This window comes from Enoplosus armatus, chromosome 20 (assembly GCF_043641665.1).
Source record: "Enoplosus armatus isolate fEnoArm2 chromosome 20, fEnoArm2.hap1, whole genome shotgun sequence".
NCBI classification, from domain to species: domain Eukaryota; kingdom Metazoa; phylum Chordata; class Actinopteri; order Centrarchiformes; family Enoplosidae; genus Enoplosus; species Enoplosus armatus.
Window position 1 is genome coordinate 16,078,698 of NC_092199.1, and position 26,318 is coordinate 16,105,015.

A 26,318-nucleotide genomic window follows, 5' to 3' on the forward strand; every position below is an offset into this window, starting at 1 on the left:
ATGGACACTGTCATTGGTTATTTTTGTAACTAAGCAGTGAGGGCTGATAGGCTCCCACATGGACCCTCTCTTTACTGTTAGACACCTCTTTGAAAAGATAACAGGGCCTTCATGTCAATGAAGAAGAGGCATCAATCATTTGAGTCTTGGTGGAGACAATACAGAGGGGTGGGGTGTACTCACCTGGTTGCCAAAACCATTGGCTAATATTTAGCTTGTGACTCATTTTGCCTCTGTCACCCAGAGAAACAAGCTTTCTGATATAGCCCCTTGCATCACACAACTCCAATTTAGCATGACAGTCCCTGAAGTGGGGATTGGTAGCTGGAGGCAGATGTCTGCTGACTGACATGACTATGGCAGAGCTGGGTTAATTCATGTTGTTCAAGCTCTGTTTACAAGGCCGTGTTGTGGACATGAAGGTGTGTGACTGGGCAGTCTGGTTTTAGGACCAACGCAGCTGTTGTTGCTGTGAGATTAAGTTGAAATGGAGGGGACAGTTTGTTGACTTCTTACCCTTTGTGAGTCAGAGGAAGTCAATGGATGAGGTCACGTGTGAAGGTTGACCCTGTGCATTCCCTAAATGGAGTAAGTGGAGGGTTTAAGAAATACTGCATGGCTCAACTTAGTTTTATACCATCATCTGTTGCATCTGTTTCAGTAGAATATAAGCCAGAAAAAGAGCATGAAATCACAATTTCTGTTGAGCCTTCCGTGGCCCCAACAACAGCCCCATGACTCCATGGGCCCAGCATCCACAGTCCTCTATCAAGGTGCCATATTTAAGCCAGTCTATTTCTGTCATGTTGTATTTCATAAGGTAACAGCCTGCCTGTCTGCCAACTGCACCTTCCACACTTCAGCTATCCAGTCAAATGCTAACCTTGCACATGTTAGCCGACCAGCTATAGGCAGTAACACATGCTTATTTTCTGCATGTTGTCTGTCTTCTCATTAGACACATTTATGCTGAATGGACAAATAATGTCAACTTGTCTAATGTAAACACAATGTCTCAGTCAAAGTGCATGAATCAGGTTAAAACTGTTATCCCTTGATATGCAATGAATATAAACATTTATACAAACACATATTTATACACATATTTAATTTGTTTTTTGTAGTCCAAAGATTATAATTGTTGCACTTGCAGATAACGTGGTGTGTTCATATCTAACTGGGAAAAGTCCCTGCATTGTTTTGGGGAAATAGACTTACTCAGTGTGGGAATATCATGTTGTGAGCAGAGATACTGTATACGAAAGCATTTCCCTTTTACTGTCTGCACTCATGTCTTGCCCAGAATACAGCCTCACATGGGCCTGCCCCCTCCCTCCCCTCACACACCAAACCTCCTCCACAAGCCTATTTCTCGCCTTTCTCTGTTTGCCTCCAACCCTCCGACAGCACATTAGACCCAGTGCTTGTGCCAGCTGTTAGTGAGGCCCAAGCCTCAATTCAGACCAAAATCTTTTACTTTTATGGACGAACAACTGTAAACTGTAAACTTGAAAGGTGGCTGTGAAAAGTTTGTAGTTTCGTCATTATTTGTGAACAAATGTAAGAAATTACAGTGTAAAATTCAGTAAATAATTTGCCAATCGTGCTTCAACATTTCAGGGCGTTTGTCTGTTTACCAGAAGTTGGATCAGATATTCAGTGAAAAGACTTCAAGGGTGTACCTGGGCGCAGGAGGCCAGCCTCCACCAAGAGAGGATGAAAACGGCTTCTGGTAACGCCCAAGCTGTTTTACTGATACGTTGTTTCTTCTTAGCTAGCTACCTAGCCAGCAACTGGTAAGCCTGTTTTCAGGAATCACCTGAGTTTTGTTTAGAGGGTTTCACTGTAAGGACAGGAGGGGGGCTGTGTAGCCTCGAGTCACCGGGGCTAAGCTAGATATAGATAGATAGATAATGTCACAAGTTACTCTTGCTGTTAAGTATTTTCTAAAATAATGCAACTTCTTTAATAATAAGTATCTTAATAATTAATAAGTATCTAATTAAATTTCTCAAGTAGTCCAACACTGTTTGTGCAAGTGCATACATTTGTTTGTGCATGGAGTCAATCGGTAGACTTCACCCCAACAGACATAGTCAGAGGCTAGTTTGTAATTTAGGCAAGCCAATGAGTGATCTGGGAATAGAGCAGCTCTGGCCAATAGAAATGCAGGAGACAGGCTTTCTGAAGTGCGCAAAGCAACGCAAGGGCTCCCTCGCCGGCTCGACGGAGCGACCCACAAGATTTTAGCCAGAAGTTGTATAGCTATATTTTGGCTGTTTGTTACCGTTTGTAGCATATAAAATACGTGCACGCGAACATACAGAGAATATAAACAATGTAGAGCATGTTTTATAGTCACATTCTTAAAAGATTTAACCAACACTTCTGATTGCTTTTGCAGACAGAAAGGCGAGTTGGACAACAGACACCCAAGAATGAACTCCAGTCAGCCAGAGTCGGGATTCAGTCTTTGTTTTTGCCATTTTGACTGACACCCACATGTGTTCTGCTTGGCTGTGAAACCGCAGCGAGCTAGCAAGCAGCCTGTCTCACGCTCATGCCCTGTGAGACCTGGGACAGACAGGCAGAGGGGGGTAAGAGGCCTTCAGGACTGACAGGCTAGTAAACCCAGGTAACTCTGGGACAGCTGAGGCAGCTCGTATACACTAGAAGATACGAAGATCCAGTGACAGAGAAGCATTGTAACTTACCACGCACACTTTGTTTCGATAAAAATCCCATGTCAATGCATCCTGATTAGTGGGCAGACTAGTCTACACAAAGGCGCCGTGTTATGATGGTGCCACGGCGTTTCATGGATATCTTTTGCATTACAAGAGCGCCTGAATTATTTTCACATGGCAGCAAAAACTCCTAATAAATGTCACATTCAATTATCGTTTCCTGTGCATGGTGAACTGAAAGTGTCAAATAGGTCACCTTAGAAATGAAACACAGATGTTGCGTTGTTTTTAACGATGATAAAGGTGTTTCCCCATAGATTTTGTTTTCGGCAGTGATGCAGAGGTAGCAAACGTGTTTTGATCTGTCTGGAAGAAATGTATTTTTTGATGCTGTAGATATAAAAACAGCCCAGACTGCAGCCTGCCTCTCCAAACATAACATAACTTTATTACACCGCCAGCCGTTATTTGCCTTGTGTGAGGGGAGTGATGACAGGACTGCAATAACTGATACCCTTGAGGGCTGATATGGCAGGCGGCTGACCAATCAGAGGAGAGGATTAACGCCCTGAAAATACAGTTACATCATCATCGCATGAACAAGTCAAGATGTTAAACATGGTCGAAAACCAACTGCCAAACAAACTATCAACTTCATGGCATATCTTACCAAGTCTGGACCCACTGAGTTGGATCCAGTCTAGTTTGAGCCAAGACTCTGACTTATGGTATTTTATTGGCAATAATAAATCTGAGGAGCATCATGTCTGCTGTGGCTGGCCCACAAATCTTTCTACCCAACAACATACGTACCCTGCATCTAAATCTATGTCAACAAGTGTCAGTGCCAACCACTTACTGCTGCTCGCCAGTATGGAGGTCTCAAGCTGAATATACATGGAAAAATACGTAATACTCGCTTAGATTTGTGCTGTGATTGAAAATATAAATGCATACGAGATACAAACAAAAAGAGACACAAATCTTAAAAGGTATCAGAACACATTTTGACGCTTAACAACTCACCCCAAGAAACGTGAAGGGGCCTTGCATTGTAGCAGCTCACGTGACATTTTATGACAGATTGATGCGTAATCGTTTCGATCAGCAAAGCTTTGAAACCCACAATCTCAGGAAACTGCTCATCACTATGTGTGAGAAAGAGACTCTCAGCACTTCAGCAAGTCAGCAAATTGTCCAGAAACGCCACGAGGGATGGGAGCACTTCAGATGTGTGGGTGTTTGTCAGCTGTTATCAGGGTTCTCCTCATCGCTGGTGAGTACAATTAACATCTGTTTGTTGTAGTAAATAATATTTCTCAGCCTTAGAGAGATGTGATAACGGCACATGCTCTGGTGGTGAATTGGACAGGGTGAGTACAGCATTCTGCGCAGTGATAAGCAAAAGTGTCCAAAAGTGACATGTGAGCTTTTTGATTGTTTACAGTGATGATGGCAAAGACTGTTGGATGTCAGCAAGGTCCTCCTGACAGTTGCTAGTTATATAAGGCCAACTGCCTTATGAAGGCAAAGCATAGAACTACATGGAAAATGTGTGTCTGTTTTAGCAAATAAGAAAATATTATTCCATTGAAATGTATTCTTTCTGTGAAATTTATAGTAGAGTAACTATATAGCAGACCTCAAAAAAAAACTGCCGTGCTTTCACTGCCACAGAGAGACAGCCCAACTAGATAGCTAAAACAAGCTAGCTAATGAGATAGCCAACACTAGCCTTGGCTAAAGCCAAAAGTAACCCCCGCCCCCAGCTGTTGTCTTAAGAAATTAGCCAGTTTTGATGAAATGACATCTTGGTAATTCAGTTAATTATTTCACATAAACGTCATTATGAAACAAAGAAACTAACTCCTGCTAAGCTAACTAGCATCGGAGCCTAGATCTCAGGAGCTGCCAACTGGGTGTGGTTAAGGTGCTTTCAAATTACATATTCAAATGTATTACATTATAAATTCATGTATTATATTGTTCTCAACATGACCATTAATGGTTAAGAGCAGACAGACACACAACAAAACAGGTACATTTAAATCATATTTACTTAAAGTTTATTTTCTTAAAGTAGTTAAATGGAAAAGGACATTTTTTTTGCCTTTGTAGGGAAGTATAATTTATTGAACTTTGGCAAATCAATGCATTCAATTCAATATTTTTTGTGTTTCTTTCAGTTTCAGGCTTTGCATCAAAGCACAACAATGTTAAGGCGATATTATGATTGTCTGTCTGCAAGACTCGTATTTGTATCTTGACTTTGGGCAGTGAGCTTTCAGACTCTCCATGCTCTGCTTGCTGGACATGACACATTATGTAAGAGGTCACGCTCTGGTCACTGGAAACTTTATCTCTCCCAACACTCAGGACGCGTTGAGCTGAAATTACCATAGACTGATACATAACACATGGGCCCATGACTAGTCACAGGTTCAATCCCTGCAACAGCCAACACTTTAAACTCCAGCTTGTGACCTTCAGCAAGGTGCCTGACCTGTTCTTGCACCGGTCCCTGAGGGGAAATGCGTGTTTCTGCCCCTAAAAGATCACGTAAATAAAATGAAATCCTACAATCCCCCTTGTTTATTGATGAGCTGATTTCTGCTGAAGCTGCGTTTGCCTTGGTTGTCATTTAGGATCTCACGTACAGTAACAACAGGCCAGGTCCCAGAGCTGCCAGAGGAATGCGACTGGTGGCTTTAAAATGGAAGAGAGCCGCTTGCTGAGCATGTATGCACTGTTTCAGCAACACCCTGCTCCAGTCTCAGTTACAGCCATAACTTACTGCCCACAGTAGCACGCCACTGTCTTTTGGCCTCTGAACAGGAGCAGCTGACCACTGCTGAGTGCCTGGCAACAACTCATAAAATCGGATATTTCCTTCCTATATTTTCCCTTGCATGCCTTCAATTTAAAATCCCACTCCTCTCTGACATCTGAATGAAAATTAAATGTCAGCTACACAAAAGCCGTAAAGGTTCGGCAAGAATTACTATGATAATGATCATGTGGGGCTTGCGTGCACCAAGCCGAGGCAGTTTATGACTTTGAATCTAAATACGTAATTGCCACAATTGCTCACGACAAGCTGACGTGTTTACACTCTTAAGTGGACAGTTTAGTGAGTAATTTAAATGTTCACCTTTATTTTTCACCGTAACGTAAGTGCTTTGGACTGAATTTTACTTTCACATGTGGATTTTAACATTGTGCTTCATCTGTTTGGATAATTGTGTGCCATCTCAAAATTTAGCCCACATTCAAGACCCATCTATTCAGTTTTTAATATCTAATAAAGGGTCGGTTTGTGTAGTCATTTGCATTTCTCTAAACTAAGATCCTATTTCCCATGAACTCAATTCATTCTCAATACTTTTTAGATATACAACATTTTGTTCTTTATACATTTTTTATACATCTCTATGATCTAAAATCTGTCTTTCTGTTCTCGCGTGACTCGCTTGTTACCTTGTTAGTAATGTTGAAATAAATGAACTTGAGTTTTAAAGTGCTTGTGCTTCGTTGAAAGTGAGGGAAGGCACGCTGTCAACATGCCTACCAGCCGGCACATGTCAGGCTAGGTCTAAAACACATGTGATATTTACTGCACGTTATCTGAGGCAGGAGTCAGAGATCAGGGGTTAACCTCTCTAACCTATGCTTGTTTCGGAATGGCTCATATCTTCAGTGGTGAAAAACCTGAAGCCGGGAACAGTGACTACTGCCAACGTGTCCTTGAGCAAGGCATTTACTTTGCTACTGCCCCGGCAGTGTTTAAAAAGTACTGTGCATGAACGCGCCTCATGACTGTTGAGTATTGCGCAACTGTTTTGACACTGAGCTCGGCCTTATCTGATCCAAACAACAACACTGTGGTGATACCTCCTTCCTGTCTGTCTGAATGGCCTGTTTTTGTGACCTGAAAACAATTTGTTTCAGAGTGCCTGCTGACGAGCGTGCGAGGAGATGGAGCCTCTGAAGAAAAACTAGGTGAGTCACCAGGCTACTACTGAACCAACTGAACATACAACAATTTAGAGGTGCGAAGTTTCGACCATAAAGGCTCAGTTCGGCTAAATTACAAAGAGACATTTAATTACTTAGCCTAGGTGTTATCTAGCCACTCAGATAGGTCAGGTCTTCATCAGCATGAGGTATCTGACAAATCCAAAGAATACTGATGTTGAGTAGATCAGTGGTCCTCAACCTTTTGGGGCAAGACCACCACATGGGGTCGCAAAAAGCCCCCAAAATGAGATGGGGTCCATTGTTGTCAAAAGCTGGTATTTGGTCAGAAAGCTCTAATATCAGAGCACTTGTAAATACTATCTTAACAGGAATTATTGCTGTTCCATAATATCCCACTATGACGTGTTTGTGCTTGTTACACTTGATGTTGAACTTGACCTGAAATCCCTGCTGGAATCCAGTCAGCTGTCAGCAGCTGCACAATTTTCCAGGTCACTCCTGTTTGTAATGTGAAAATGCTTCATGAGCAGAACTTCTGCCATGGCGATATTTGCGTGCCGGTGTTTTTCTCGAAGACGTCAAACTCCCGTGAGGGTGTTGACTCACGTTGACCAGCAGTAACCCCCTCGATGATTCCTAGACGTCCCGGATTCAAATTGCAAACGCCAGTGACGCAATTCGATTTGCAGAAAGGAGCATGATACCATGACTGAGATCTCCATCTTCCACTGAGTAAACAAGTTGTGAAATCAAACATTCCCCCACCCGTCCGCCCTTTCATGTTCAGTGAGCCAGGAGGGCTGAACATGAAGCTGGCATCCCCCCAAACCGATGTTCTGTTCTGTCACAGATACTACATTGCATCGTGTTTGTTGATGTGCAGTATGATATCTTGCTGGCTGTTTCCAGAAATTAAGTATGCTTTGATCGGCACTGGGATCGGCCTGCTCTTTGCTGCTGGATTCATTATTGTCAAGGTCTGCATCATCAGGAAGCACGTCCGCGATAACGCCACAGGTGCGATACTACATACATTCCTAAAGATTCTTCTACATTTCCATTTCTTACATCTAAATCACATGAAAGTTAGGAAGTTAGAGAAAATATGACACTGTGCTTTGTATGAAATATAAACATGACTGCTCTTCCCTACAGATGGTAGAATGGGGAGAACTTCTGAGGTAAGACGTTAACCTTAAAGACTGCTCCATGATTATAATACTGACACAGTAATCTAAACTAAACACTAAACGAATGTATCTATTTTTGTGTGTGTCTGTTTTCATTAATGACACTTGTGGAAGACATGAAGACGGAACCCTAAAATATTTTGTGTTCACTTTCTAGCTTTCTTGTATTTTGTTAATTGGAGATAGCATGTTTCGTATGAAGAGCCACAGGTTCCCCATAACCTTCATTTACTCTCAGCCACAGCCTCGCTCGCTCACTCTGAGGCCTCTCAGCCAATCACAACCTTCCGTGTCAGCGGTGTCCAATGACATGCAGTGTTAAAGGTCAGGCGGGGTGATTTGCCGGACGATGTGAACCCCCGCAAAAGTGGCATCTGGGTGGGAGGTCAACCAAGGCGGCCCCCTCGTGCCCTCACGTTTTGTCGCACAAACATCAACATAGATCTGTTTTACCTCTTGTAATTGTTCCCCATTAACATGTATCACTATGGTTTTCTTAATAAATGTCTGGAGAGTCGTGTTGAACCAGGTCTGAGAGCCTGAACATGTGGGTGTATTTGTGTTTCGTTTCACTCTCCCTTAGGAAGACCCAATTGCTCCACTGACACACATACTGCACACAGATTATTTAACACCACTCAGCAGAAAGCTTCTGGACTAATAAGCATTTCATGCATTTTCCACAGGGGGGCGATATTTACCTCCAAGAGTAAACACCCCACCTCAGACTAACTGAAGTCCAGTTTCACATCTGAGCACCAGAGGAGCCTTGTAAACAATTCTTTGCACTTTGATTACTTGCATTTGCGTCAGAACGTTAACAAAAATGACTGATGGGACATTTAATCACATCCGGATAATGAAAATGTGTTTCATGAAGCAATTTTCTCAAGTGCCATTTATCGGATATAAAAAAAAATCCTTTCCACTGCACCTTCATTTCAGCTCTGATCTCTTTTTATAGCCCCTTTCCCACACTTCCTGTATTCAAAGAGATCGCTTGTCTCTGTTAGCATGGCCTATATCAGCTCACACTTCAATAACATTTTATGTTCCTTATTTGTCTTCCAAATTTGTTTTCCCAACAAAATATTTCTTTGGGTAACTTTTTGAGATGTATTGCTAACATGCTAACTGTGCTGGTGGAGCTAACACGCACTTTGTAGCCAAAACAGCTCATTTTCAATGTTTGATTTATTAATATAAAAACAGTATTTGAACAGTTGAGACAATCTCACCACAAGGCCACTTTGGTAGCTGTTCTGGAGCTTTCAATTATAACATGTGATCTATATCAGCAGTTGTCCACGTTGGCTTAAAAGCTGGAGTTCAACCTTTGGAAAGCATCTAAAACTGTATAAATATGTGTTTAATATAAACGTATATTAATATAAATGTATAAATCTTTATAGTCAAATTTTCTAAGTCAAAAATGTCTGCCATGGTTGGTGTCTTGTCATGTTGTTCATCTAGAAATTTAAACTCATCGTACGGTTGCACTTACTGCAAGCACGTTCAGTGCTCAGGCTATAGATGGTGTTTTGGCACTGTTTCGACTCCATACAATATGATCTATATCACCCTAATCAGGAGTCTGAGACCACTGCCAAGTTTGTGAGACTGCCTCCCCCAGCCCAGAGATGGATGAGGAAGAACCAATGAAAAAATCCTCTCTAATACCCTGGTAACCCTATATGCAAACACAGAATAATGACTAACAGATGTAGTAATTGTTGAGGTCATACTGTTTACTGCACAGTCGATGAACTACTGCTGCACTTTCCTCCAGATGAAAAATCTATTTGTAGATGTAGGACATTGCACAGAAAAAACGTTGCGAGAACATGAGTGATTCGAGCTGTTACTTCACCTATCTATTCATCCCAGCTGCTGTTTACTGCCTGCTTGCTAAGCTAATGTTACATTTCGGCTCCATTGTCAAGAGTTGTTAAAGCTGCTATAATCAATATTTTTATATGAACAATGGATCAAATGACTGTGTGTTATGTGAAAGGGGTTGCATGTAGTGTTGAACCTACAGGGCATTATCATCCAACTCAGCAGTTTCTCTCAGCTCTACTGGGCATTTTAGTGTCTTTCAGCTCATTGTTTTGGTTTTACACTCCCCCAACATTACTGTTTTGGTCTCACAGCTCTTAATAGTCTCGTTTCCAGCCGCAGCACACAGCTGTTTCCTGTTAAAAAGCTCTGATGAACCCACTGTGCACTACCTCCTCAGTACCAAACGGCAGACAGACACAGTTAGCAACTAGCTGGTGAACATAGTGGAGAATTTAGCAGCTAAAGAGCCAAACATTTCCCTCAGGAGTTAGTGAAGACCAAAACAGAGCTAATAGGAAAGTAAATATGGTCTTACATTCATGAGGTGGACACAAACATGACCCCAAATGAATGCTGATGTTGCTCCATGTCTGCTCAATGGCTATATTTAGCCTCTTTTAGCTCATTGTTTTGGTTTTCCAGCCCACAAACTCTGCTCTCATAAGCTCTGATAAAAACAATTGTGCGCTAGACACACTGTACATATGATTTCTGATGTACAACTAAGGAAAGAGCTGTCTGCAGAATTCATAATAAGCAGGAAAAATGCATGAGCAAGGACTCCTACACTGTGTTTAGAGCCCTAATTTGGTGAATCCTAAGCCACAGTGCTGAAGCTTACAGAGCTTTGGTGAAGTGGCGACTCCTTTGTCGGGGGAACAGCCATGTTTGCCAAACTGTCGCCGGACTAGAAGCACTCACGAGGCCCCGCAGGCCGTCCCCTTTATTATCTGGAAATCAAAAGTGTCCCAGATCTCCGCAGCGCTGCTCTCTGAGGTTTGATAAAAGCCAGCAAACTGCCCCAAAACCCCTGAGCCGACAGACTGCTGCACAAAGATTCACTGTGGGATCCTGTTACATGAGATGAGGGGAGGTAGATGCAGACAGACATACGCGGACACTAACTATCTGAACTAATGTGGGGGTTTGAGGACCAATTTTGAAAGCAGGATGAGCCACCAGACAAGAGGAAACTCTGGGATAAGTGAGTAACTTTAAATGCAGAATTAATGCACATAAAACGTTCTTCTCCATCATTTCATTGGCCACAGAGATGCCCACACACAAACACAGACTGCAACCCCTCCTCCCTCTTTGTCAGCATGTGTGTGCGTGGGTTCCAAAATAAAAGCCCTGACTTTGGTCTGTGCCTGCTGTCCTCCACAGCTGGAAGTGTGATTTGCTCGGCGTCAATCTCAACAACACCCCCCCCCACACACTCACACACACACACACACACCCTCCATCCTGCACAGGAAATTACATTTCCCACTCACTCGCCAGAAGCAGACGTGTGTGTGCGTGTGTGTCCTCGCACATGCTCACCTGTCTGCCCTGCGTGCACGTGCATCCATGTTTGTGTGTGGGCACGTGAGCCTGCCAAATGTGTTTTCACTGTGTGTGTGACAGGGGAGGGGGGGGGGGGGGGGGGGGCTGAGGGAGGTTCTGAGCAGAAACAGAGCGTCCAGTGTTTCATATTACACTCCTCGGCTGGGGGAAAAAAAAGAGAAGACGAAGAACAGGAGGAGGAGGAGAAGGAGGGAAACCTGGGGCTTCTCTTCTTCAGAGGCATTCAACTGGGAGTTTATGGAGGCTGCAGCCGTGGAAAATGAAGATCTCCTCCGTGGTCTTCGCTCTCCTGACTCGAGCGCTGCTTGGAGGTAGGAAAAGTTTGTTTTGCTTCACACCAGAGTGGATGCGGTGGAGACGAAAAGTGTTTCCACTATTTTTCAGAAAAAAAAAAGCTTTCGCAGAAAACATCTGAGAACCAGAGAGGATGTTGGGGTGGTGGGCGAGGGGAGACGTAGGAAAATCTAAGACGTCTTCAGATACTGTCCAGGCTCTGCTGACATAAACAAAGTTCCAAGTAAGATTGCAGGGTACGCTGGCAAGACAATGACAAGTTTATCAAAGCCTGCACTCGTTTGCAGGGATGAGAGGGTTTTTCCTGCGAGTGTTTGAAAGGAAAACACTTTCGCTTCTACGTACATTTATGGTGATTTCAGTGATGTTCAGTCAAAAAAACTGATGATTACAATCAACACTTTCCTGCCATTTTCCTTGTTTTGTTCTGCCACTCAAAGCTAAATGACAAAGACAAAACTGTAAAACTGGCTTTCTGACAGCAAGACGCCTGCGTGTCGTGGAAAGTGTGGATTTCGAAATTGCCCAAGGTTGGTGGAAAAAAACAGATGTGTGATATATACGGTCACGCAGCACATGCAGCAGTAAAGTTTGCTCCTCAGCATTCATCCAACGTATGTCGTCACGTTGCCAAAAACAACGCGGCTGTCAGCGTGACCTGGAGGAAGACTGTTGAGCCACAATGAACCCGTCAGAGGAGTTTTCAGATGTGATGTGTAGCTGTCATTTGAAGTTTGACTATTTGTTATGCTGATTGTTGTTCTTTCACGCTGCTTTGATGATAAAGAGACGTTCAAGTCAGTCCGGCAGGCAGGCGTTAGACACTTTTAATGCATACCATATTTCAACTTAGCTGTGGTTTTGGAAGTTGAAAGGGCTCCCATCCCCCGAGTTCATGCGTATTTCTTCTATTTCTGGGAAAATCTGAGAGGAAACTTTCTCTTACATTCTTGTTCATTGTTAAGTAATTTGCCTTAAAGAGTGTATCAATAATTTCTTTACCCGCACATTTGACACACATCCGACGCCGTATACAACCTATCTTTGACTTGACATGACTCCGAGCACTCTTAGGGGCGCCTCGTCCATGTTGGCCAAAAGGTTAAACGGTAGCAACGATACAGATCGTTCTTGACCCCGAAAAAAAAGTAGCTGACAAAACTGAGATAATGACAAGAACATCTCCAGTTTCATGAAAACTGAGCAAACGTCAGCTGCCGTTAAAGGCCGTCTGTGATGCGGTCAAAAAGCTCCCGAGCAAGCGAGGAAGGGGACCCTGGGTAGAGATTGTTTTTGTCAACTGCAGTTTCCAAGGTCAGGAGTCAGGAGTTTAAACTATGATTTTAGTATTGCTATGAAAACCCCTAAAATCTGCTATGTACCTCATAATGTCATAATGTCTGTAATTTTCCAATCAACATTTAATGAAATCAACTAATATTCTCTCATTTAACGTTTATTAGATTAGGTTCCGTTTCAAAGTTGAATCAATTTAAAATTCCACATCATCACATTTAAACTTATTTCAGAACTTAGTCTTGAGGCTTGAAATAATAAGCTAAGTAAATGTGCCACTGGCTGTTCACTAAATGCCTCAAATTAAATGACTGTCATTCTATTACTATTTGAACATATGAAGTGTATTATTATATTAATATTTCGTCTTTGAAGCCTTATTTCCCCTCTTATTTAGAGTTGCATAGTCCATATGTCTTTACGCATGTTTGTCGGATGACACTAAGGTGCATGAATCAGAATTTCCCATTAACATTAGAAAATGACTTGAGGCCAGACTAGTGTCTTCTGGTCATTCTCTGTCCACAGTAAAACACTAAACAATGGGAACATTTTTTCCCCCCTATTTGTTTAGTTGGAAACAATGAGATTTGTACACGGTGCTTCTTCACTGTGCGCGTCGTGCATGTGGGAGAAGTTTTCCTTCAAGGCTTTCTGGCAGAAAAGCCTTTCACCAACTGCAAACGAGTAAACATTGAAAAAATGAAGAAAAATGTGTTCTTACATTTTGGGTTTGAAACGTTACCGTCCACGATGTGGAAATGTTGCGACACGGTCATCAAACACATCTCTGAAGCGCCTTCCTGAGGGAGGCAACTCAAATTGTGGGTACAATGGACGGGACGGATCAAGTCTTTTCTTTGGTCACTCCTCTAATAAAAAGGAACTAATGATACTGGTCGAAACGTGGCTGCTAACATTAGAGAAAAAGCAGCATTGATATAACCCCCTCACTTCTGAAGAGGTCTGGAAAGAGACATGCAAGTCTCAACGTTTTAGTCTCAAGATGAACTTCTCTCTGCCAACTCTGTGACTTTTACATTAGAACAACTAAATAACAAGTATTCTGCACTAGTTTCAGATTCTGAAATAACCTGTATAAATGTTGCTTCTCCAGATTTGTGTTTGGCCATCAACGTCACCATCACCCCTTCCCCCTTCACGGTGGCCCAGGAGGGTCAAAACATCACACTCTCCTGCGTTGTGTCCCAGCGGCGCCGCAACGCTGCTCTGCCGGTGGTGAAATGGACCTTCCTGCCGGCGGGCACAGACCGGACGGAGGACGAGCTCCTCATCGCCCGCGTCAACATGAGGAAGGCCCGTTTCTATGGCAACTACACCAAGAGCTTCCCGTGGCCCAAACTGAAGCTGACGGTGGTGAAGCAGGGCAAGATCTTTGACCTGCTGATCTTGAATGTGTCCGAGGGGGACCGGGGGCTCTACATGTGCCGGGTGCAGGAGTTTAAAAAGCACCAGGACCGCTGGAAGGCCTCAACGAACTGCACCGCCGCTACTGAGCTCAGAGGTGAGGGCTTAGGACTTATTGTCTGTGCCTAATGACTAAGCCGGGATAGAGTGGTTCAGACCAATGGAAGGGCAGGACATGGGTGCTCTAATGTGCACAAACCAAACATGGCCGTGTATCTAGCCAAATTTAGGCCAAAATGTGATTCAATACTAAGCTAAATGAAACAAAAATGACAATCAACCACTCAGTATGTTGGACCACTTGAGGTAACACAAAAATCGAATGATTAGTTCACAGATATCTGGTTCATTAACATAACTTGTCCTTATTGTATGTGTTACTAAATAGCTTCTTTAACTATTAGAAGATCCTCTCCCAACCTTGGAGTCGGAAACGCCACATAGGGCTGTCCAATATGCAAACAGGGTCGCAGGAAAGTGAATAAAAATCGAAATACATTTTTAAAAAGGTAAATATTAAGTTAATTTATCCAGTTTCATAGATTAGATGAGACAGATTTAGATTAGAAAATAAAATAATTGAATTATGTAGCATAACCTCCCTTCACATGACTGCATACTGACTCGGCATGGCAGTACAGTGCAGTTGTATTGTAGCAAAGGTGATGTGTGCTAAGCTAGCAAGTTAGCAAAAGGTTTGGGCGATTGACCCATTTAGTTGCAAGCACTTGTGTTAAGCTGGATTTAGTAGAGAAAACCAAAGTTCTGGTCCAGCCTAGACGTGAGAGATGAACTGAGATGCGTACTCTCGACTGTACCTCGTACCTTTTAGACATGGTGAGTTCAAGTGAATATCAGCCTCAACCTGTTGTGGTTAAGGACTAAGGAGCATAGTCTAAACTGTAACTCAATCATATTGTCAAAATCAAAATAACTTTTCATTAAAATTCCTGTCTGTCATTTGGAAAGTATCCGATTCCAAAGAAATGTCTTTGTTTTAAATAAGCGGAGTTACGGAAAACTGGGGTCTTGAGCCAGAAAAAGGCGGGGAGCCTCTTCTTTAGGTTGCAACGATTCTTGGTGGGAAAAACCAGTAGCTGTGGCCCAGTTTCTCACAGGATGACATCACTGCGTTTGATGGTGCAGGGCGGAGACTTGACAGCTATTTGTGCGACCACAACAGAAGCAATGACAAATGCTGTTTTGATAATAGTAAGGCCGCAAAACGTTTTACACAGATGCCAGGTTTGTCTGCAGAGATCTCTCATGGCCAGCAGCACAGAACTGTGAGTGCTGCTGAGCAGCTCCCAGCTGAGAACGCATTAGAACAGTTTGAGGCTTTCGTTGGACGTTTCTGAAAAAGAGTATGGATGCCCTGTTAACTCTGTCTCTCTCTCAGTAATTTAAACCTCAAAAATATGACTGAATCTGAAGGAGAGAGAAGGGGCGTAACAACTCTTGTCAAAAACTCTGTGTCAAATGCCTCCAAATGGGATCATGTTCAAAGGTTCATAGGCTTAAAGACCTAAAGAGGAGCCCCAAATAAGTTTAAATTGTGACAACAGTACACTGAAGATAGCAGAAAAGCAATTTGTCAAAGGGGTGCAGTTCTGTGTCTCCAGTAGTAGCATTTCCTCTGACCACAACTGGATGATGTAATTCATCTGGCTGAAGAGGCGGTGAAGTGGGTTTGCCGAGCATAAAGCGCAGTCCTGCTTTTGATTGGGGGGGGGGGGTGTCATTGGTTAGGCGCACGTCTGGAGATAAAAGGATCCTCCATCGCAATAAGTTGCGGCTTGATGGTGTTGGATGAAGAGCAGAGAGAGCGCGAGGTTTCAATGGCACATGAGACGTTCACACAGCGGAATGGATGACGAATCCGCTGGTACCAGAAATCCCTACACTTTCATAAAACCACAAACACACTGTAAAAGCTTTGTCATTGCTGTCAGATTTTTAATGCAATGCTCATGTTCACCAGCAGACACAAGGAGATTTTTGTCTCCAACTTCGGTGCTAATTGACTGTTCACTAAGCCCCCCCCCCCCCCCCCCTTAGTTACTATTTGTTACGCCTATCAAGCTTTCTGTCCTTGCAAAATATGTAATTTACAATGATAATAAGGGCAGATTTACCACACAATTATTTTAATTATTTATAATAATATTCTATAATAACTTTTTAGCTACCTAGCTTAGCTCCATGGGTGACTTTCTAGTGTTTCCAGCCAACTCGTTTTCAAATGAAAATCTTGTGAAAGGGGTCTTAAATGTGCTCTTGATGGCTATATTGAGCTAAAAGATTGAGGTAGAGCTGTGTGTCCTAGGCAAAAGGTCGGCATTGTTCTTGTCTCGCAGTGTGGAGCTGGTTAGTCCCAGTATTATGACACTAGACTAACCTCCTCTCAGTCAGAGCCGCAAGTATGATAAGGATAAACACACTGTTATATCATTCTGACGTATTGCTGTTTGGATTCATAGCTTACATACATGTTCATATTTTGAAACAGCATATTTTTACTTTAAACTTAAAGTTCAGGCTGCTAACGTTAGCCTGAACTCTGATAGCATCCAGGACTAGCTTCCACTCAGTGGGGAAACACTATGATGGATGTGTTCGTCAAACAAAAAATGTTTTGTAACGTAGCCTGTAACCCCACAAACTAATGTAGTCATTCAGTGATGTTCCTACTGTAGGTAGAGGCCAGTTAGCCAGGCATGCTAACATTTGCAGCTTGCGTTTGAGCACATAAACACACTCTGTTGCTTTTGTAATTTTGGTTTTGGAAGGCTAGAATAAAAAGGCACCACGCTCTTTATCTTTAAATGCTAAGAATCATTCTTGCTAAAGCCCCACGCAGTCAAATCCAGAGCTCGATTGGCCTGCCGTGCCAAGTTACGGTTGCTAAGCTAATGATCAGACAGTCACAATTCAGGCGAGGGGTTAAGCGGCTTTGTCCTGTGTCTACATTTGTCAGTCGACAGGAGAGGGCAGTACTGGGTTTGCTTTTGTTAATGAAGGTTGGGCTTTTGTTAGTGGTGATGCTAATGCTGACTACCCACATTTCCTTTTATTTACTCGTAACAGACTGGAAATATGCCTCTTTATGTGTGCTTTTTGTCATGGCTGTAGGTCTAGTCGGTATTGTGTCACATCACAGATCAGCAGAGAGCAGTTGCAGAGGCGTTTATTTGAGCGGTTTCTCTAAAGAATGAGTGCATCTCAAAGTTTCATCCTTGCAACAATCGAAAGACGGCTCATCTTGTTCATGCTCCTTGCTGTAGTACTGTCAGTGTTCAACAACAGTAGACCTTGCTCACCACATTTTCCATGGAAGCGTTCCTACAGGCTGTGACTTTCGGGGTGTCCACAGCCAAGTCTGGGCCCGGGTAGACACGCAGTCCCTACCAAGAGCTGTTGACATTGGCCCTGACATGGAGTTTCCCTCCCAAAAGTAGAACAGACCAGAGTCCAGAGAGACTCAGCAGAAATGGAACAAGAGATAGTTGTGCTGAGGAAGGTAAAGTTCGAATGTTTGTCTGCAGCGACAGTCCTGTGGGCAGCTGGCTCGTGTCTGGCTCTTAACCTTTCGTGGTCAAGGATGTGGAGAGCTATTTTCATCCGAGGAAGCGCCCGTCCACTGTGGTTTCAGAGATATTAATAAAAAAAAGCCTACGGCAACATTTTTGCGTGAATACTGCAATCATGACATGAATGGCAATACACGTAGAAAATAAAACTACATCATTTATTTGTCATTACACAGGAGTCAGAGGAGGCCCAGAATACCTGGGGGAGGGGGGGGGGGGGGTTACAGTGGAAATTACACTGGTTATATATGGATTTTTCTGCTTATATTTCAAAATTGATTGTAGCCTCTGTTTTCCCCATATGCACGTGCTTACAATTTCTGTTACATATGGGGACCTTAATGCTTGTGAATAGATATTAATAATAATACATATGTTTTAAAGGCGTACTGAATTTAGTGTTGTACTCCATAAAGAGAGACAGAATAAAGGTAAAAATCGAAGCAGCACAGCCCCGAGATATTCTGACTTGTGTGATTTTAGCTCCAAAAATTGTGGATCCTACTTTTCCCATAATGCAACTGAATAGTAATAGACCCTTCCTGCCTGGTAAATTGCTGCTTATAAATTTGAGGAATTCAAGAAAACAAAAATGGACTCAAAGGCAAACTATTCAGTTTTGGCAACATTTGGATTATGAGTTCTTAACACCAAACACTTTGAAATACGCCGTCCGGATCTAGGTTGGATAATTGTAGTGGACTGGCCAAAGTGGCTCTAACAACACTGGGAAACTGCACCAGACCAGCAGGCAGTGGTGTTTCTCCTCAGTATCCACACAGTTGACAGCTATGATAAACATCAGTCACACATCTGAGGGGTTAAAGCCCCTCTGGGACCGTTGCTCCACTTCACATGATGACTGAGACTTCATGTGTACCTTTGTGACGTCAAACTGATGGAATTCCCTGCGGTGGGATAACATTCGGTGACCAGGTGTTCCCACACACAAAACTCCCATTACTCTACTTCCTACTGCTATAATAAACAAATCCAGAGAGGTCAGAAGGTTTTGGTAGAAAAACTGTGTGGACACAGCCTCCTCTTGGCACAAACAAACTGAACTCGTAGGTATTTCTATAACACATGTGGGCGACTGCGAGTTAACAAGGGGTACACGGCACACGGATGTGGTCTGGGGTTAAGTATAGTAAGAACAGGGAACTCTGGGTGTTCTATTGGCAGCTTCACAAGGACAAATGAAAATCAGAATAATCGCAGTGCTGGGGTCACAAGCATCTCTGTTGAAAAATCTAAAAGTGGCATAAGAAAGAGACATGTGAATAAGAAGCCAAGAAAATAGGTCCATGTTTACCGCCATAATAGGGACACAGTGAGCAAATGTACTGAGTCTGAGAAGAAAAGATGCAAAGAGACAACAGGAAGTTAAAGGGTAGTTTATTCAAAGTTTTGCTAAGACACACAACGTCGCTGTGTACTTCATCTCCAGTCATTTACAATACAGTAAATTAGAGCAATGACTGACTCCGTAGATGGTGAAGACACAGAGGATCATTATTCACTCCAGTCCACATCTGTGTATTGATGTTTACAGTGTCGCGTTTGTTGGGGCACAAAAAAAAAAGAGCCACAAATCCGGAATACAAGTCAGCAAGTGAATGCAACTCTGTGGCTCCGATGAACAAAAAGCAGTTTGTTTCAGTGTTTCCACTGTAGTCTTCAGCCATTCAAAAGTTGAAGAAGACCTTTTAATAGATGAGGATAAAAGCCAGTTTTATGGCATACAGTACACCAGATTTATCCCTTTAATGATTATTCCAACATGTACAGCTGCCGCACTGACAGAGCTACACAGAACCCGAGGCAAAAAACACACCATAAACGTCATAGATGTTGTCGAGATTTACGCTGTGAGTGATTTACTGTGAAGGAAGGGCGGGTACATCTTCTGCCATTTTACACAAGTGGGAAGAAAGTCTGTTTTAAATGATATTTCACCCAGAAACTGTGCAGCCTACGCTGAGTCAGCGTTGGTGCCATGCTCCAATGTATTTGCTGTAGTTTTACAGGCGGTGCTGTTGTCTATAACAGGGGCTTTATGAAAAGGGATGGTGTTGTCATATAAAACATAAACATAAGAGCCAAACTACACTGGACCACTGATGAGTCATTGCAACACCACGAGTTCATTGTTAAAGCCACCTGCTGGAAGCGAATAGAGGCATTTTACTCCCAGTGTTCACTGAGGTTCAGTTTGCCTTTTGATATCCTTTCCAAACTATCTGATCTGTGTTGTGTATATGTACAGGAAATAGCTTTTGTGGTTTTTGTGAAGTAAGTTGAGATACGTGGTATTAAACACTTTTATTTCTCTTGTGCTGGTTGACATTTGCTGCCAACTCCTACTTGGAGAGCAGACCAGGCTATTTGACAAATCTATAGCCTAGCGAGTAAAAACGACTCCCCAGGTATGAAAGGTATTGACTCTGTTGCTGCACAGGCTTAGATTTAGAACAGTCCCAAACCATTTAAACTGCAAACCTACTCACATTTACAAAAGTAATACTCCACAGCCAGGTCTTAAGTTCTGTTTTGTCTATCTTGCCTTTAATAAGGATTCATGATTAATTGATTCCAAACAGCAGAATGTAGGTCACATATGGTCAGTGTAGGGTAGTGGTTTCACAGATGGGGACCGAATCCAAAGGTATCTTCCCAGGATTCAATTGTTTTCAGGCTTTGAAAAAACGGAGAGCCATATTAACCGCAGAGAGGGATCTTATTGGAGCTCTAAGCAACATTCAGCTCTTCCGTCGTTGATATCAACACGAATGCAGACTAATGTAAGAGTGTGAGCAATTGACACAGGGTTGGGGGAAATGCTAACACCGCTGCTTAGTGTTTTTCATTTCCCGAAGGGGTACCCTGTTATTACTGGCCTTGTAGTGACATTTAGTTTTAATACATGTTATCCTGTAAGAAGATGAGTAGTTTGACTGAAGAGGTATAAGCATGGGGCAGCATTTTGAAGAAGCTCTTTTCTAGGATTTGATCTCAGTTTTCTCAGAATCACAGGCTTTGCAGTAAAGATCCCACCGATTTATGTGATGTCTGACGGTTTTTAATTCATGCTTCGGCTGTTCCACGCGGTTTTATGGCACTGGCTGTAAATCGAATCTAATTTTTCCCCCAAGTTGTGACTGGGAGGTCGAACTAAGTGTTCAGTTAGGTTTCTGTACTGGTTTTACTGTGGAGAGAATTGTCTGGAGTACTAATGCAGGATCACGTAATAGCCCCTATTGTGTAGACACGTTTTGGAATCATCCGACGCAGCAAGTGTGTCAGTCAGTCAGCTCGCGGCACAGCCGGTCTTGCCTGTGGGAAAGTCTCCAGCCGGCGTGACGGGCCTGCCTGTCGTCGGCTGCTGGCGGTTTGGGGTATTTCAAGATGCCCCGGTGGGTGTCGCTTCACAAGCTTCCTACCACCAGCTCAGCAAGAGTATAGCGGTGTTAAGACTACTGTGGTCAGATGGGGTGGGGAAATGAGTGAGTGTGTGGGGCGAGATTTCAGGTCGAGTATGGGAAGCATATTTTCTCAGCCATTTTGGACACAAGCGGCACGTAGCTGGGATTCTCATTACACAGATTAAGGCTGCATTCACAGGCCTTCGATCATATTTGATTTTTTTGGGGGGGGGGTGTAACAGTTCTCTACTCTATGCTGGGATGCCCACACATCCATATGTCAGTGCTTAGCAACCATAATAAGGCATGGCAGGGCCGTTAAGCAGTTTGATATGAAATTGTTCCTAATAACACTCTACTGTAATACTAGAGCTAATAGACTTTGTGATCATTAACTGGTGAGGATGCTACATTTTTCGCTTTAAGCTTAAGTCTGTTCTGCATCATAACAACCGGGTCATCAAATATCATGTATGTCTCCATCAAATGCATATTTAATACCTTTTGCAGGGTTATATTGTTTTATTCGAGCCAGCTAAGACTTTAAAAAGTCACCCAGAGACAGAGTTTCCAGCCAAACTCATGGAGCTAACGTTGATTAGCTACCTAGCTACATCTGATGAAATCAGCCAGCGACAGTCATTTAAACTGGCCACACATCAACGGTCACCAACTGAAAATGAAAAGCCTTCTCTTGTCTCCTTCTGCCTCAAGTCGAGGACCCATTGCTCCAGAGCGCCCTGGTAGCCTAATGGCTACGGCGCACACCACTTTACTGCAATGTCCACGGCTCTATAACTGATATGGGCCGGGCTTTGCGATCGAGGCGTCCTCACAAATGTCAATTAGGGCTGGATATGTGGTTTTCCAACGTTTGCGGTGTCTTATTGTTTTTCATGACAACACTAGTTAGCTAACCAGCTGCTGTGCTGCCAACATTTCAGCATCTGTCTCAGGCCGAGAATTTGACTTAACAGGGAACCTGCGTTTTCGAATTCAAACTGTTCGACCGTCTCTAGACCAAACGGGCTGGGATCCCAATGTTCCTCACAACACCTTGATGTTCGTGTTGGCCACAGGTTGTTTTACCACAACAGTTTGTTATGAAGGTGAAAGATGACGGTGACGTCCAGAGCGCGGGTGGATGTGGAGGTAAAAGTTGACGATGATGCATAACTCTAAACCCTCTGTTTACTTTAACGTCTGAGTTAATAAGCCATTTATCCTTTTTTTCATCCAGCAGAGGTTAAGATTGAGTCCTCTGGACAGTGACTCAGAGACAGGATCAGGCAGGGAGGAGGCCAACCTCGGCTCCTTGTCTTCCTACAATTAGCTTTATTTAAACCCAAGCCAGCATGTAATCAGGCGGCAGGGAGGCCACAGTGATGACTCCGGACTTCACATGCTTCTCCTCTCTCTCTCTCTCTCTCTCTCTCTCTCTCTCTCTCTCTCTTTCTCCATGTAGTGCATGTCCTACCGGCCACCAAGGCCAAAGAAAGCTTGTGGAGCTTGTTTGAAGGTAAGCTGTCACATTTTTTGTGTTTCAGTGTGTGTGTGTGTGTGTGTGTGTGTGTGTGTGGACTGGCACTGTATAGTCCTTGGCAGGCAAAAAATAGCCCAACCCAAAGGATATAGTACAGTGCCTTAAATAGCTCAGCAAAACATGTACTTCATTTTTCCCTTCAGATTTCTGTGTAGAGTCAAGCAATAGGCACGAGGCTGATGCACTGTCGGACTAATGTGTGTGTGTGTGTGTGTGTGTGTGTGTGTGTGTGTGTGTGTGTGTGTGTTTTTGTGTTTCAGACGTGTACCTGTGTGCAGTGCTGATCTGCTCAGTGGGTCTGCTGTGCATGTGCATGTTCACGGTGACGGTAACCTGCCAGTACATACAGAGGAAGCAGAGGTTAAAAGGTTAGCGGCAACATCAAGACAGCTCTCCACTGACCTTTGACCTTTGGCAATCTGTCTCCACTTTCTCTGTTTTCCTGTTTCTATTCTCTCCATGTTTTTCTTTACAATAATAAAGTACAATAATCTTTGTCTCCGCCCCAGTTAAATGTGTTTTATCTCTGCAGATAATTACCACTTGGTAAAAAGCCCTCAGAACAGGTAAGATTTTCAGGGGCGACGCAGCCTAACACATAGCCATTAAGCTAGCAAACACTCAAATGTTCTGAAGTGCACTGAACCTCCGCTGATCTGGTCCCAATCCAGCTCAGGAGAGACGGTCACCAGTGTGGTCAGTGTGTCCCCTGCTCTGCCTAAGAAGGAGAGGAGGTACAGGAAGAAAAGGAGCAGAGACTACCAAGAGGAGATACCACCCGAGATACCAGCAAAAGGTGAACAAGATTCACACCTGCAGTGATGTCTAAAACATGTTGACTTAGCTACATTTTTGGTTTGGTTCAGGTTTTTTTCACTGAAAGCAAAAGACACAAGTTATTTTGAGTTCAGTACAGTCTCCGTAGTCATCATGTTGTGGTAGAGCTCCCGAATCCCTAAATTTCCTCCCAACTCACTGTCAATGTTTTAAAACTTGAGTGGGAACTGTGTTGACAAGGAAATGCTGCTGTTTGGGGGGCGTCTCAAGGCTGACCTCGCTGTGTGTTGCTGTTTGGTGCAGCTGACGTACATTTTTTAAAGCAGAATTAAGCTATTTTTGTGTTTTTGGCCACTTGGGGGCAGCGGAACAACCTGTGAACACAGCATTTTACATGATGTCACTGTAAAAAGTCATTATGGGGAATGTGTGGGCAAACAGTGCATCAAGCAACTTAGCGTTCATTAGCATTCACATCTCTCATCAGTACAAAAAGCCTGTGTAAAAATGTCAGTTTGCTGTTGTACTTTTTCGACTGTTGCCAGGCAACCAGCGGACACTCCAAGAACTGGAGAAACAGCACATACGCTTGTTTTTTTACACTTTTACACATATGAAACAAACCAGATATTAACACCAGTAAGGGCCTTGAAACGTTTCCTGTTAAACTCCATGTGAAGGTGAGCGCATGTCAGGTTTGTAGTTTTTGAGGGCGGGGTCTGGTTCTTGTTGCACACATAAATATATGCATCATATTTGCTAAACAGATCTCTGCAAAACCACCAACGTTTGTTTTGCCCCTGCAGCTCCCATTGGAGACAAAACACGGAAACCCAAACTTTTAAAACCACAGCCACGGAAAGTAGTGCTGGTAAGTGCTATGCATGCCCTTTTATACATAGTTTACTTTCATCGTAGCTCTTTGTTGTTGCCAAATAATCAAAAATCTGCCCAGCCATCCTTTTCTCATGTGTAATCTACATATGTGTGGCAGACATCACTTTCCAGCTATACGCATGCATTGGTACCCGTTGCCTAAAACTTTCAATGCATTCGTAGAGACAGCCTACCATTGTTGTTGTGCAAAGAATAATGGGGAGCAACCAAAATGTGACAGGAATGCCTGTGAACACGTGAAGATGTCATAAAATGTGCCACATAACCCAGGTTTAATTTTATAATTTCGGCTCTGTGGCAACTTGGGAGTTTTACTGGCACATAAAGCGGCAAGAGGTCACTGGATTTTGGCGACCTCAACCGAGGAATCCTGTGAGGTGACGCCTGCTCACATTTACCAGACCAGCGTGGTAAAGCAGAAGGAAACGGAGGGGGAAGGCGAGAGGCGAGAGGACACGGAAGCTTAGAAGCTGTTTAGGATGCAGTTTTGTCTTGTCAGCATTCATATACTGACAAGGCAGCTTGAGTTTAGGATTCATGATGGAGTTCCCGTTTTCTAATCACCGATACCACTTCCCTCCCTTTGCCATCTCCCTCCCCCCCATCATTATATCCCCCTGCACCCTTTCTCCTCAATCTCCACCCCACCCCCACCCCCACCCCCACCCCCAGCCGAAGATAGTGGAGGAGAATCTGACCTACGCAGAGCTGGATCTGGTGAAGCCAATTCCGGAAGCCAAGGCATCGTGTAGCGGCACTGTCTATGCTCAGATACTGTTTGGAGAGCAGCAGCTATGAGAGAAACACACACACACACACACACACACACACACACACACCACTAGTAACTGTGCCTTGTGTAAAAAGTGTTGTCTATTTATAGTCTGTATTATTTTGTATTCAAATGGTTTGTGAAGGGCCAAATGTGTAATGGCTCACAATTATTGTACATGTGATTTTATATGTTTTTTTAATATATATATATATATATATATATATATATAAAACTTCCTTTTGTGAGGCCAAGATGCAAAAGGAAATGTTTTGTATACTGGATGTTATGGAGTTTTCTGTCTTCCTCCCTCTCCTCTCGGGGTCAGATTTAGGGGTCACTAGCCAACTAACATGACTTTTAAAACCGGAAATGGACGTTTTTACACTTCAGTGTGCGTATGGACGAAACAAACAAGAAACTAGTGAGCGGTGTTTTTGAACTTTTGGAGAAAACCAGGTTAAGCTGCCAATCCATACTTCCATGTCGCACTATTCCTTTAAATTCAGAAGTACACATTATTCTGGACGTTGGCAATGAAGGTTCTATGTGTTGGTACATATCCTGTGACGTCCTTATGTTTGTGACATTTCTTAAGTCAGCCGGTTAAACTCACTTAACAGAGGGAATTGTGGGAAACCTACTCTAGAGTAAGCAGATTTATGAAGGCGAGACGAAGTAAATTAAGGACATCCGTTGTCATGGATGTGAATCAATGCATTTTCAGATGTGATTTACTTCCTAGTGTGTTCCCAGCATTATCGTCCTCACAACATCTGTGTTCAGTCTGCAGTTTATAATGACCACAACTCCGCAGAGTTGAGTGGCGATCAGCCCCCTGACCCCCCCCCCCCCCCCCCATTCCTCAGGCAAGTATGTGAGACCATGCAAGCCCTTTCATCTGCTGCCAACATCAACTTAACGGGCGACACACACACGAACATATACATACATACAAGGGAGTAGTTACATGTGGGCTAAAAGCCCTTCTAGGTTCAAACACACAAAGGCACATACTATAATATCCAAA

General features: G+C 43.2%; 1 protein-coding gene and 1 long non-coding RNA gene across 2 annotated transcripts; both read left to right on the forward strand.

The window, feature by feature from the left end:
• The first annotated feature begins 7,572 nt into the window (after positions 1 to 7,572).
• LOC139303825 (uncharacterized) lies at positions 7,573 to 8,385 on the forward strand. Its single transcript, XR_011598985.1, has 3 exons — positions 7,573 to 7,682; positions 7,821 to 7,846; positions 7,970 to 8,385. It is a non-coding gene; the product is annotated as an uncharacterized lncRNA (long non-coding RNA).
• A 3,140-nt stretch (positions 8,386 to 11,525) lies between these two features.
• vstm4b (V-set and transmembrane domain containing 4b) lies at positions 11,526 to 25,314 on the forward strand. The gene is made up of 8 exons (XM_070927530.1): positions 11,526 to 11,577; positions 13,974 to 14,381; positions 22,765 to 22,818; positions 23,103 to 23,210; positions 23,375 to 23,408; positions 23,514 to 23,638; positions 24,426 to 24,490; positions 25,189 to 25,314. The coding sequence occupies exons 1-8, from the start codon at positions 11,526 to 11,528 to the stop codon at positions 25,312 to 25,314; spliced, it is 972 nt and encodes a 323-aa protein (XP_070783631.1).
• The last annotated feature ends 1,004 nt before the right edge of the window (positions 25,315 to 26,318 follow it).